The 13,562-nt window shown below is 42.6% G+C and overlaps 1 protein-coding gene across 1 annotated transcript in view; it reads left to right on the plus strand.

Moving 5' to 3' along the window:
- The first annotated feature begins 2,567 nt into the window (after positions 1-2,567).
- The window catches only part of crtac1b (cartilage acidic protein 1b), a 24,321-nt gene continuing 13,326 nt past the window's right edge, over positions 2,568-13,562 (plus strand). The window contains exons 1-5 of the mRNA XM_008321923.3: positions 2,568-2,856; positions 5,742-5,932; positions 7,967-8,163; positions 8,561-8,697; positions 10,865-11,021. Coding sequence (XP_008320145.2) covers positions 5,748-5,932; positions 7,967-8,163; positions 8,561-8,697; positions 10,865-11,021 — 676 coding nt within the window. The 5' untranslated portion in view covers positions 2,568-2,856; positions 5,742-5,747. The remainder of the gene's footprint in view (positions 2,857-5,741; positions 5,933-7,966; positions 8,164-8,560; positions 8,698-10,864; positions 11,022-13,562) is intronic.

Below are 13,562 nucleotides of genomic sequence, written 5' to 3' on the forward strand. Positions count from 1 at the left end.
ACGCTCCGGCACTATATCTTTTAGCAGCTCTTAAAGACAGAAGGGGACATTTCTTCCAGATGTAGTAAAAATAATAAATAAAGCACACCTCGCCTCTCCAGTCCTGCTTCGTACTGTTCTCATCTCCACTTAAAGAAGCTCTGATTTTTAAGTTCACTGTGTGCAGTAGGTAGGGAGTGAATAATGGAAAGCGTGAGTGTAAGGATCGTCGGTGAGAAGCTCCTAATGAGACGATTCTGATGGAAGCTGTCTCAAACTAAAGGCTCTGTTCAAAGACCCAGTGGGCTTGACAGGAAGGAATACAACTCACTCTCAGCTCCAAAGTCACACCGTGTACCAGCTTCAGCTGATCGACACGTCTTTGTCCACGGGTAAATAAAAACACCAGTCTCTGCTGTGAAGGACGGCCGATCAGTGAGAGGCAGCGTGTTCAGCAACATGTCAAACCTGGCAATTAGACAAAAAAAAAATCCAGCAACCTACAAATCAAATGATGCGGATAAACCGCAACAGAAGAAATAAATCTGCGTCGACTTTGGCTCTTTAACTACATTTTACGGCCTGTCGTCGTCAGAACACAAAGATGCCTCTGTCCTGTATTTGCATAGAAGTCCCCGGCTCCTGTCTGTGGATTTACAGCAGCAGATCACAGACAATAACAGTAAAGACGGAAGTGTGCTGCTTTATGACTTCAGCACTTTCAGATTGAAGTCTTCCAGCACCAGTGAGTTTAAATTATGGTGGGAGACGTCCTTGGGATGTGTAGATCTCATTTCACCAGGATTTTACGCAACCACACACACACACACACACACACATACACACAAATACACTGCACACATGCACATACACGTTGCTTTCATCCACATATCTACAGACGTACACACACAAAACCCTGATGCGCACAAACACACGTGCACCTAATTTCATTGGGGGGTCTCTGGGAGGCTGAACTCAGTGGAGCATGACATAAGAATTAGACAACTGGCAGCAGTAAACCTGAAAACTCTCTCTCTCTCTCACTCTCTCTTTCACTCTCTCTACATCTCTCTCTCTCTCAAACACACACACACACACACACACAGTACATAGTGACTGTTGAGGGACACAACACTACGTTAAAAATTATTTACGACTCTTGAGGATTTTTGTCACGTATACTCCTAAATCTGAGCAAAGTAACGGTGGGAGGGGTCGTGGGTTTACTGTGGGGTTACAGCCGTGTTACAGCCGTGTTACAGCAGAGTTACAGCAGAGTTACAGCCGCGTTACAGCCGAGTTACAGCCAAGTTACAGCCAAGTTACAGCCGTGTTACAGCCGTGTTACAGCCGAGTTACAGCCGAGTTACAGCCGTGTTAAACAGTTGCAGTTTATTTTGAAAGTATAACATATATTTTTTCTATTTTTGTTTTTGATTTGATTGAAAAAAATATAAACCTTTTCTGTGTGTGGATTTGATATAATACTAAAATTCAACCATTACATTAGGTGTGATGATGAGCAACGACATCCACTCTATAGACAATGGTACAGTGAAGCAGAGTGAGGGTCACGAGGGGTTAAAAGGTGAAGGTTGGGTGTTTTGAGGTCTGTACATTAACCACACAGACCCAGTGTACTGTACACAGTGACAACATTGAAGGGACCTTGAACAATAAACAGCCCTGTTCATGAAAACCTCCCAGTGAAACGCTGCCCCCCAAGGACGAACAGATGTAAGGCCATGTGAATAAAGACTTGTCAAATGAAAACCATACATTTACTCATGTGAACAGTTTGTGTTTTAGTCATTCATCACCACAAATATGAAGTTCAACAATATTCTGCAAAGTCTCACAACCAATCAGTCTTTATCTTGCCAAGTTAAGTCAGTACTTCTCAAATAGTGGGGGGGCTGTGCGGTGCCAGGAGGGGCGTGAGCGACTTCCAATGGAATATGGCACGTTGGACATAGGTGTCCCACTGCTGTAATGCTTAAATGATGACAAGCCTCCAGTCACTAGGTGGCAGCAACTCAAACAGTGGTTTCTACAGATAAAAAATATACATGTTATCGGGTTCTCAAAAGTAATTCAATTGGCGGGGGTGTGGCTCAGACGGAAGGGGGGTATGTGAAAAAATTTCTGTCCTCACGGGGGGGGGGGGCATGATAGAAGTTAAATTGAGAACCACTGCTCCAAGCTATTCTGTAATACTGCCACCTACTGGCTTTATTTTTAGAGAGACCAAACCTAGAAGCAGTATTCCTGCTAGCAAAGTGAGCTACATTCAATTTTGAACATTGAAATTGAGTGAATGAACTAAATGTTTTTATGGTTTACTTTATTAACAAATTTCTACATACTACACCCTAAAGTAGGACTGTATTTTAGGGGGGGAGGATGGAACTGTTCTAGAGGTTCTAGAGACTTAGTCACCATGACCATCGTCATCCTCATCATTTTCATCACCATCCTCAGCATATTAATCATTATCATCTCTACCACCACCATCATCATCATCATCATCATCTGCATCATCATCATCACCATCACGAGCATCGCCCCAATTCGCACCTGAGAAAACACGCCTGCTCGGAGTTTTTCCTGCAGCGTCATTGGCTGTCAGTGTAGTATTGCACACGCTGCGCTGTGATTGGCTCAGATCTCAGAGGAAGAGAGATTTCATAAAGCAAGTCTTTTAGAAGTTGAGTAAAGGGAATAAGTGGAGGAAAAAACCCCGAGAATACCTGCGACATTCACGGCACAAATCACGGACGGACTCTCTCCCTCTCTCTCTCTCTCCCTCTCCGGACTGAGCAGTCTACCCGAGGATTTGTCGTTCTTTTTCTTAAAAAACAAATCATCTGTGCATCTGTGAGTACCCGAGTTTGTCTGACTCTCCAGCCGCTGCCGCTGCAGCTGGTGATGATGATACTGATGATGATGCTGATGCTGCTGCTGCTGCTGCAGCTGTGGCTCCGCTGGGATCAGAAACCGAAAGTTGATCCGCGGCGTGATTTGAGCGCAACTTTCTCTTAGCATAAATAAGAAAACTAAGTCGTTTTTTCGTCTAAGGCGATGCTGCGTTGATGTAAAATACAATAGTCTGGAATTTGAAGTGTGTGAAACGACAGGGCTCTGATGCGCAGCTGCTCAGATGCATGTCATTAATACTGCGCTGAATGTGCGTGTTGTTCTTTTTGACTTTTAATTTACAATAATTAATAAATGGTGAATTAATGATGATCGCAGAAATAAATATAAAACAGACGGAGAGAGAGATGGATAGATGGATAGATTATTGATTATTGATTATTTGATTTATTGCTTCGCCAATGACCTTTACCATTTATAACTTTTTAATAAACATTTAGAATCTCTGAAATTGACTGGTTGTCATCACAGGGTTGCTTTTAAAAAAATCAAATTAAGGTGAAATCTGCTTCGTAAATGCTTTGTTGTGATGAAGTGACTTATTGTGTCAGAAAGCTGTTGCTGTTTGTTGGTGGATCACTCCAATCCACTGGGTTGAACTGTGTTTAACTGTATTGTGTGTGTACTGAGTGATACAGTGTTGGCTGCAGTGTGTTTTCTTCACCAAGACTGAAGTGTGTGTGTGTATGTGTGTGTACTTGTATAAATGAGTACTTTAGGATTGTGGATACAATGAGTAAAAATGTGTTGAAGTCGGTGTGGGGCGTTTGATAAAAGTTTGTAACAAGTTTTTTCTTGCCTTTTTAAGTAAATAATATTAACAGGAAATTACTGGCAACGACAGGTGCACAAAGCCATACGTGTGTGTGTGTGCGTGCGTGTGTGTTTGACAGTGAAGATGTTGCTGGCTCTTTGTCGCAGTGTTATCAGGATCAGAGCTGAGCTTGAACGCTCCAGAAAGCACATGCTGATGTTGCACGCTTTGATAATGGCCTCTTAATGCCACCATAAATAACCAAATCGAAAACATTTCTCTGCTCCAGACAACATTTTTTTTCCTGCAGCTATTTCGTGGTGTTTGACTGGTTTACTACAAATTACTTTAGGTGACGCTTCCTGTTCCTGGCGCCCAGTGGACGTCTGTTGACCCTGCAGATGTTCCTCCTGAGGAACCTCAACCAGTGCAGCACACAGTAATGTGTGTTTAATGAAGTCTCGCTGCTAGGAAAATTGTCACATTAGAACTTAACTTGACGACTCATGTGGAGTGTCAGTTTTTTTTTTTTTTTTTTTTTGCTGCAGTGATTGCGGGACAAAGCCACTGCATGTCCTTGACTGGATAATGTGGTGGCACACCGTTTTTATCAGGCTCGTCCCCCGTGGCTTCAACCAGTCGTTTGTCCTTTTTGTTACGTCTTTATTTCGTGTGGTCATAGCTTTGACCACAGTTATTGGAGATACTTTACTCTCAGACTGAAGTCTGGTGTGAGAAGCTCCAGTGCAGTTTCACCCAAAACCCATTTCAGAACCAATTTTCTTTTTATATCCAGGTTTCCTTTTGTACCTCAATTTAATTTATAGCTCCGTGCTTCTATCTGGAGTGGTTTATATGAGAAAAGTTTGTAACCCGGCCTTGTGTAGTCTGGACATGTTCTGCACATTTGTCATAACATCCAGTTCTAATAGGGAGAAACGGCCCCATCCACGGCTCCCACTGTTGTTAATTAACCCTTCCTGCTTACAGCTACATTCTACATCGCTACCAGCGCTCTGGCCGGCATTATCTCTGTGCTGCCTGCCAGAAAAGCCAGCATTAGCTGTGGCCATATTTCAGCAGGTGTCAGAGGAAGGGCTCTCTTTCTCCATACCTTTGTGCTTTTGAGAGTATCAGTCATACAGCCGTGCAGTTTTTTTTTATCTTAAATTAAACAGTTGAGGGAGATTCTAAAGAGTCATACATCACCTGGACACTCAGAACAGAAAGTGAACATTTTCTGCAGTGGCCCAGTAGCAGAGTTGGGGGGAAAGAACCAATGGCATCGCAGATGGAGTGAGAGCTATGACGAAGGCTGGCTTCATAAATCCGCAGCCAGTGCAAATCAAGTTGTCAGCTTGTAAACACCCTATGGTTTGTGTGTGTGTGTGTGTGTGTGTGTGTGTGTGTTATGAGGTAAAAGTTTTACGGAGCTGTTAATGATGAGTATTTTACTTTAGTCTGTAGAAGGTGACCTTCCCCGTCCCACCTCCCCCTCTGTCGTCTCTGCACTTTGAGCGTCAGAACTTCTTCTCCACCTCCACTGCCTGCATGTAACTGCATCAGTCCATTTAAAGAAATCTCCAAACATGGCACAGGAGTTTGAAGCTGGCCACCCTTCATGAACTAAGACAAACTTCAGCTCTGTTGTACCGGTCACACTGGTCTCTTCTCCGTGCTCTGTTTGCCTCTGGCTGATGCCCGGCTGCACATATGGATTTTTTTCGTCCTCTAATTTCTCCATGTGTCTGTATGTGATCAGTGGCTCAGATATAATCCCGCAGAACGCTGCTGATTGCGGTGGTTTATCTTCACTTTTATGTCTTAGTGTAGCAGAGATTTCTGCCCAACCTCCACTGTATTTTACTGCCTTATGGATCGGTGGAATTAGCTCTGTGTTGTAGTTCACAAGTGTACGACTCGGGCCTCATGTGAAATTTATTGGGATTCTCGGGGCAAACGTATACTGTGGTCTGGCTTATGCTGAACTCTAACCAGCACCGTGCTGTTCTCATTTCATCATCAGTTTTATCTCCATTCACTTTTTCAGCCTGATGTTTCTCACTCTCAGGTCAGGATGTTGTTGTGGATGATTTCCTTCCTGTTCACCAACTCCATGGCTCAGCGGTCGGAGCCCATGTTCTCAGCCATAACCAAGACCGCCCTTCCGCCTGACTACGACAACAACCCCACTCAGCTCAACTATGGCGTGGCAGTCACTGATGTGGATGGGGACGGAGACTTGGAGATATTTGTAGCTGGGTGAGAGAAGGGGAGAAAGGGCGCTGGAAAATGCTGTGAAAAACACTGCAGTAAAAATTGATTCTCAGATTAAGTCTTAAACTTAAAATATCCAACTATCCAGTCATCATCTAGCATTTATTTCCATTTGTGGGCGCTGGAGCCAATCCCAGGTATCTACAGGCAAGGGTGGTACAACCTGGGCGGAGAACATGCAAGCACCATACATAAAGATCAACCAGGAATAGAAACCAGCTACAAAACAATAATCTACATCTTGTTAGAGTCAGCTACAAAACAATAATCTACATCTTGGAGAGTCTACTATAGTAGTCTTTTCATTTGAAGCCACCAACTGCTACTTTTGCGCAGGCACAAAGGCATTCCTAGTCCTTTTGTTGATGTAATCCTTATAGATTTCTAACCATTTTTGACCAATGAATCTCATGAAGGATGTTCTCATACTAGACCTAAAGCCACAAATCGTCAGTAACCTTCAGTTGGAGCAAGTAGTCTAGCCTATAACCCCCCCTAAAATAACAGCCTGAATTTAAGTACAACCATTTAGTGTAACAGCCGTCAGCGTAGCTCCTAGTTCAACATTTGAGGCTACAGTCGAAGCACACAGTTGATTTCTCTAAGTAAAAAGTTAAAGACAAAGACAGACTAAAGACGTGTGATGGTGAGGATGCCCTGAGGCTCACTCAGCTGATGAGAATGGATGTGACTGTATAGTGCACCATTGATGGGAACAGTTTGGCAAGCCCGCCTCTATTCAGTGAAGCAGCAACGAGTTTCTCTGTGCTTAACAGAATACAAATGGACCAAAATGACCCTGCTTAAGCAGCTATCACATTCAGCAGGCATCCCGCACAGGAGGAGGGCACCGCAAAACTTCATCCAGGATGTAATCTAGTTTCATTATGGATTAGGAGAGTTTTAGGATGAAGTGTTCCAATTAATGCCGCCCTGCCACTGTTGACCTTCACTAACGTAGGTATGACGAGGTCACTTCACGGGGTTACATCAGTACAGGTCAGAGTTTTATAACAAAACTGTTTTTGTCACACAAAGGTTACAACAGAGGAAATTGCATGTTTTTATGCTAATAAGGTAAGAGTGATATCAGATCTCATTAAAAATGGGAGATTGCGGAGTTTAAAGGTCCTCAAAACCTATTTTCTGGCAGTAAATATTATGATCCACCATTAGCGGAGAGTTCAAACTTTTTTGTCTGGCTTATTCAAATGGAAATTTCATGTTTGTTTTTCTTTTCAACATCGAGATTTTTCACATTTACATCAACTGCTGCAGCCCCGGTCTTATCTGGTCTCTTTTAGCACTGGTTTTCTTCCAACCATACAATGTTAAAAAAAAAACAGACCCTGATTTGTTTATCTTTACTTCGTTGACTAAGCTTTTATGAGCATGCACAATGGCCAAAACTTGAAATAGAAACAAACTACTGGTCACAATAATTACAGTAATACTTTAATTTTTAATCTTCTTAAAACCTGGATAAAGGGTTGTTTTTTTTCATCTCTATAAAAGAGAAATGAAATAAAAAATGTGAAAAAACTGACCTTGTCCTAAGAAGATGTAAACTTAAAAAAATAAAAAATGTGAAAAAACTGACCTTGTTCTAAAACTCTCAGACTTCATGTCACTAAGGTTCTATTCATGTCTATGTAAACTTTAAAAAAATAATAATTAAAATAATTTTAAAAAAATCTGCAAAAAGTCTTTTTCTGCAGAACATTTAGAGAAAAAAAAAGAGAGATTATTCTAAAGTCCTCATCATGACTGACATTGTTGTTAGTGACCTGGAACGAATGACTGAGAACAGAGGATTCACAGGAAATAGTTTTATGATGTCATAAGACGAGTTTCTAAAATGTCCATAGACTTAAACAAACACACTTTTCTACAGCAGATTCTTTGACCTAAAGCCTCCTTGTGTCAGGCAGGAAAATTACACATACTAAATACTCACAGGTGACAAACGACTGACGACCTGCCTGTGGTCTGTGTTGTCTGTGTTGTCTGTGTTGACAGCTACAACGGCCCAAACCTGGTGCTCAAGTACGACAAACAGAAGAGGAGGCTCGTCAACATCGCCGTTGACAACCGCGGCTCGCCTTTCTACGCCCTGAGAGATCGTCAGGGCAACGCCATCGGAGTGACAGCGTGCGACATCGACGGGGACGGACGGGAGGAGATTTATGTCCTCAACACCAACAACGCCTTCTCCGGTACTGTACGGCGCAGACTGATGGCGCTCCAGAGAATACAAATGCATGTCGTGCACATTCACACGAGGTCATAACTCTTGTCAAAGCAGCAGAAACATTATGCAGACATTAAGTTTATCTCATCGGAGACTTCAGGAGATAACAGATAAGCTTTGTGCTGCTGCTATTAATCAGTCTGAAAACGACATGTTGTGCACTGCCAAAGAATGTAACACCTCCACTCTGTCATTTTTAAAAAAGCCTCCTGACTCCTATTTCTCCCTCTCAGCCGCAGTAAACTGCTCTTATGTTTCCAGTCAGACACCATTTCTGTGTTGCGTAATACCTCTCTGCTCGCTCTCTCTGCACAATATTTACCTCTTCTGAACTCTGCTGCTCATGTCTTCCCTGCATCAAGGCCGGGCGACGTATTCTGACAAGCTGTTTAAGTTCCGTAATGGGCGCTTTGAAGATCTACTGAGTGATGACATTAACGAACACAGGGATGTAGCAAACCGAATGGCTGGGCGCTCAGTGGCCTGTGTGGACAGGAAGGTACAGCACACAAGAACCAAGAACACACACACACACAGACAGACCCTGGAATCGGCAGATTCACACCCCACACACACACACACACAGACAGACCCTGGAATCGGCAGATTCACACTCCACACACACACAAACTCCCCAGAGTCTTCTGTGTGTGTACATGCATGGGCGCTTCTGTTTGTTTACCAGTGATAACTCACGCCCTGCCTGCACCGCCCTTCTCAGCATGTGCTATGACAGTTCATTTGGGCGAATGCGCTGCCATTTTCTCTCTTCTGTCCATCGCACCAGTGTAATTATAGAAGCCAGGGCTCGTTTGTTTTATAGTACGTCGTGAGAAGGGGAGGAGTGATGACTGCACAGCGCTGCCTTTCTGTCCGTTACATTTTCCCTCACCCTGATTCTCAGGCCCTCTTCTCTTTGTTCTCCCTCCACTCCGTCTCCCCCTGACCGACACACTAACGCTCTCTTTGTCTTTTACCTCCAACACAAATGCTCACTTCTCTCTCTTCCAATCAGCCGACGGGCTAAAGAAGGCAATAGGCAAGGAAGAGGGGAGTGGGTATTACAATAGATTTTTTTTTTCAGCTGGATTCCCATCTCAGTGAACACTGATAGGTTATACAGCTGCCAACACAGTTGGAAAGATATCTAGCCCAGACCCTGACGTGTGTGTTCTTCCATGCTAGTTCAACAGGCAGATAGAGAGATTAAAATTTCTCTTTGTCATGCATACAACAAGCAAAAGCCTAAGGTTGCCAAGCCAAAACCTCAGGCGTTTGTGGCGTTTGGCTCTGAAGCTGGGTTTCGTCATTAAAAACCTGATGATAATTCATCATGAAAATGGCCGTGCTCTCCTTGGAACTGATGTCCGCTCATCAGTCTGATGTAAACTGATGAAGGTGACATATAGGCTTTCACATTGAACATATTGATTGGTTCATCTTCAGCACTGGGAGGCAAAAAGAAAGCAAATTAAAAAGGTTAAAAAAGCAAATGTAATTGGAACAAATTAGATTTAAATCATAACGTGTTTCTGCAGAAGTGGACAAAAAAAAAACACTATTTGTTTGATTAGAGCAGGAGGAAAAGGCTCATTCAGACTGTGTTAGCTGTAAGCAGCGTCTAGTCACATGCACTCCCCTCCAACACACGCGCACACACACACGCAGGCGTGCGTGTCACACTTTTCACTCTGCCAATTTCAGTGACAGAAATTAGCCTTGGGTAAAGACTTATTGAAAAATCACTGACTTTTAAGTTTGTTAAGTAACGGCCAGTGGCCCTGAGTGTAGTCCAGTCTCATTTCGTCAACTTCTAAGTGTGTGTGTGTGTGTGTGAGTGTGTGAGTGTGTGTGTGTGAGACAACTCCTACCTCAGCAAACCATTAAATGACGCCTGATGGCATTTACATCACCCGGACTCATTGACTTCCCTTGTCTTGTAAAGATACGGTGAACGTGATGCTAAACTGGTGTGTGTGTGTGTGTGTGTGTGTGTCCGTCAACGTGTGTGTCTTTGTTGTCTGCATGTGTTTGTATTGACTGAAATATGATCGGCCTGGTGAGAAAGCTCATCGGAATCAAGTGTGTAGTCTATTAGTGTGGTTCCGTCTGTGAGTTCGTGTCTGCAGGGACTCTGACTGATAATGGAGTGTGAAATTAATCTCCAAAGGGAGGCAGAGAAGGAGTAGAGGGAGACAAAGAGGGGGTAAAAGGTGGGGAATAGGGCGAGGGCAGATAAGAGCGGGGGAACTTGATTGGAAAAATATTAAATGTGAATTATTTAAATAGAGAAAATAAATGTGAAAATTTTTTTTCGTCCTTTCCTCGTAATATAGTCATTCAAAAACAGTTAAAAATAATTTTGCAGTCTAACACTGCATGTCTGCTGAGACAAAGGGAAGAAAATGATATTTTTCATGAACCAAAATGCTTGGTTTTTTTAAATAATAAATAACTTTCTCACTATTCTTAGGTCTCCCAGTGTGATTATAGATGATACTCAAGTCAAACTGTACAAGCAAAATGCACTGCATATTTAAAAAAGCACATATGACATATAAAGCACTATAAAGCATGCACTTCTAATATTTATCACCAGAAGCTTTAGAAGAACTCTCTGTGATAAGAATTATTTTGAAAAATTAATACTTTTTTTTTTCTCCCAGGGCTCAGGGCGATATGCCATCTACATCGCTAACTACGCCAGTGGTGACGTGGGACCTCACGCCCTCATAGAGATGGATGAGGCAGCCAGCGACCTTTCACAGGGGGTCATCGCCCTCTCCAGTGTAGCAGAGCAGGCCGGGGTCAACAAGTTCACGGGTAGGTTTAAATAATTACCACACTCGGGGCATGAATGTGATCCAGGTACTGCACTGCCCCCACTGTTCATACTAGGGATTTGCCATCAATCAAACACACAGCCTGCATGTTTATGATGGACATACATCAGAAAAGACACAACACAATTCTGCTTTCTCACTGTATATACAAAAAATATCTTTGTTGTTTGAGTTTCACTTGACATTTTTTTGTTTCTGATGCCCCCTAGGGGAGCCTTCAGTCACTAGGTGACAGTAACTCGTGCAGTGGGTTGTACAGATAAAAAATAATCGAGAACCACGTGTAGTATTAATCGTTTTCAACTGAATGTTAGACACTAGAAAGAAATGCAGTTTAGTCTCCAGGAAGATACAGAATGTAAAGATGTCCTCTGATGCTGTGAGGCACAAGAGTGTGTGTGTGTGTGTGTGTAAGATGTAAGATCATCCAGCAGTGCTGGACCTTCAGCCTGATTTACACAGACATCTGCAGAGGAGCATGTGCTTGTTGTACCCATAGAGTTTGAAATATAGAAGTGAGGTACAGAGCGGATGCTGGACAGGAGCCAGGTAAAGAAAAAAAAAAAACCACGATGACATGATGACTGTAGGTCTGAGAGAAAATAGAAAAGAGCGTGAGCGGGCCCTTCTGGCCCCGTCAGCTGTTTACACCAGTCAAAGTCACAGGTAATCCAAGGAGAAGGGTGACACCCACATACATCAGACCCACAGCAGCTCAGACATGGTATCTATCTCAGTCCAGGGAGGTTCCTACCCCCAAAAAACTTCAAAACTCTTTCAGAAAAAAATACGAGGATGTCAATACAGCTGTGAGCAGTGTTTGAGAAATGAATCCAGTCTGAATCCACCTGGTCGGAGGAGTTCAACACTGGTTTCAGCCTGTGTGGAGGTCGACGCCAAATAATGATGTTTTAGTTTTTTCTTATGGAAATTTAAATTTGCAAAAAAAAAGTTATTATGTGCTGATTGTTATTGAAGTGTCCGCCTTTGTCTGACTGTGGGTTCAATGAATCCGACATCAAGGAAAGCCACAGGCTTCTGCCGCCTTTGGGTTTAAAACAGACTATAAAATTAAATGAATTATCAGGAGGGATTTCCATTCTGTGGCCGTTCCCTGTCGTCTGTCTGCTGCCAAAAAGCCTCATTCATCTCAGCTTCAAGGGCAAAGTTTGAGAACATGGTAAAAATGATTTCAAATTAAATTCAAATATTTAATAATTTCATTCAGACACATTCAAGTAAACACCACATATTGGTTTACTCTCGCTTCACACGAACCCATATTCTCACTAATGACAGTACACATCAGTACACACGTATTCCTATTATTTACTGAAATGTTTGATGTTGATCTGCTGTGTGTGTGTGTGTGTGTGTGTGTGTGTGTACCTAGTGTATCTATACTTGTGGGGACAGTGTTTCCTTTTGGGGACCTTTGTCTTTGTGGGGACATTTTGTAGGTCTCTGACTGAGTAGGAGTGTATTTGAGGATCAGAACTTAGTTTCAAGGTAGGATGAGAATAAAGGTGTGATTAGAGTTAAGGTAAGGATTAAGATCAGCCATATATGAGTAATAGTAGAGTTAAGGTCCAAAGAAATTTAGTTTATTTGTGTGGGAAAAGAGAAAAACAATGGTTTAAATGACTTATAATATTTTATATTATATTAGTGTTGTCATATATACAAATATTTCCCCAAAATAACTAAATTTGATTGTATAAGAGACAAAAAGAAACAGGAAAATGATATAAATTGTTGCGTATTGAACGTGTGACCTTGAACCTTCACATACGTATTTCTATAGTAAACTAATGAACCCTCGTCACACACGCACACACAAACTTTAGTTTTCAGTTTTTATCACCGACTCAAATTGATCACCTAAAAACCTGTTGACTTCGATGTTAAATTAAATTTAGAAAAGTCTAAATTTGCCCGCGACATAATTATCGTCACTTTGTTTGAACGCCAAGTGTCGTCCAAGCCACCGGGGGGAGCTGGCAAGGAACGGGTGTGAATAACACACAATTGATGGCTTTTTTTACTGACCTGTCATTAATCAGAGAAGAGGGACAGTGAGGGAAGTTGTATTTCCAGCGGTTACATATCTCTGGAGAGACATTAGTGCTTTATGACCACAGGGGGGCGAGTTGTACGTCTGGCCGACGGAGTGGGTCAGTAAATCAGGAGCCAGTCGTCACTCACTGCACCGACTCCGGTACAGGAAGGGTAATCAAAGCTCTTTCACTGCCACAATTAAGCTGTGCCGCTCTAAAATTAGGCACTTTAAATGAAACAGTCACTTTGGCTGAATGTCATTGGAAAATCCAGGGGTGAAATTGAAGAACCTGAAGAACACACCAGACACGCCGCCATCCATGAACATTTACACTCCCCCTCTGGTCGATGTACAAAACTCACAGCATGGGTCTCGCGTTTGTGTTTCTGTTCACACCTGGGTGTGTTTCCACATTCAGAGTGAATCAGTCACTGTGTGGATCCTCCCTGCTCTAAAGAAATT

Source organism: Cynoglossus semilaevis, chromosome 12 (assembly GCF_000523025.1).
Source record: "Cynoglossus semilaevis isolate Cse_v1.0 chromosome 12, Cse_v1.0, whole genome shotgun sequence".
Lineage (NCBI taxonomy): Eukaryota > Metazoa > Chordata > Actinopteri > Pleuronectiformes > Cynoglossidae > Cynoglossus > Cynoglossus semilaevis.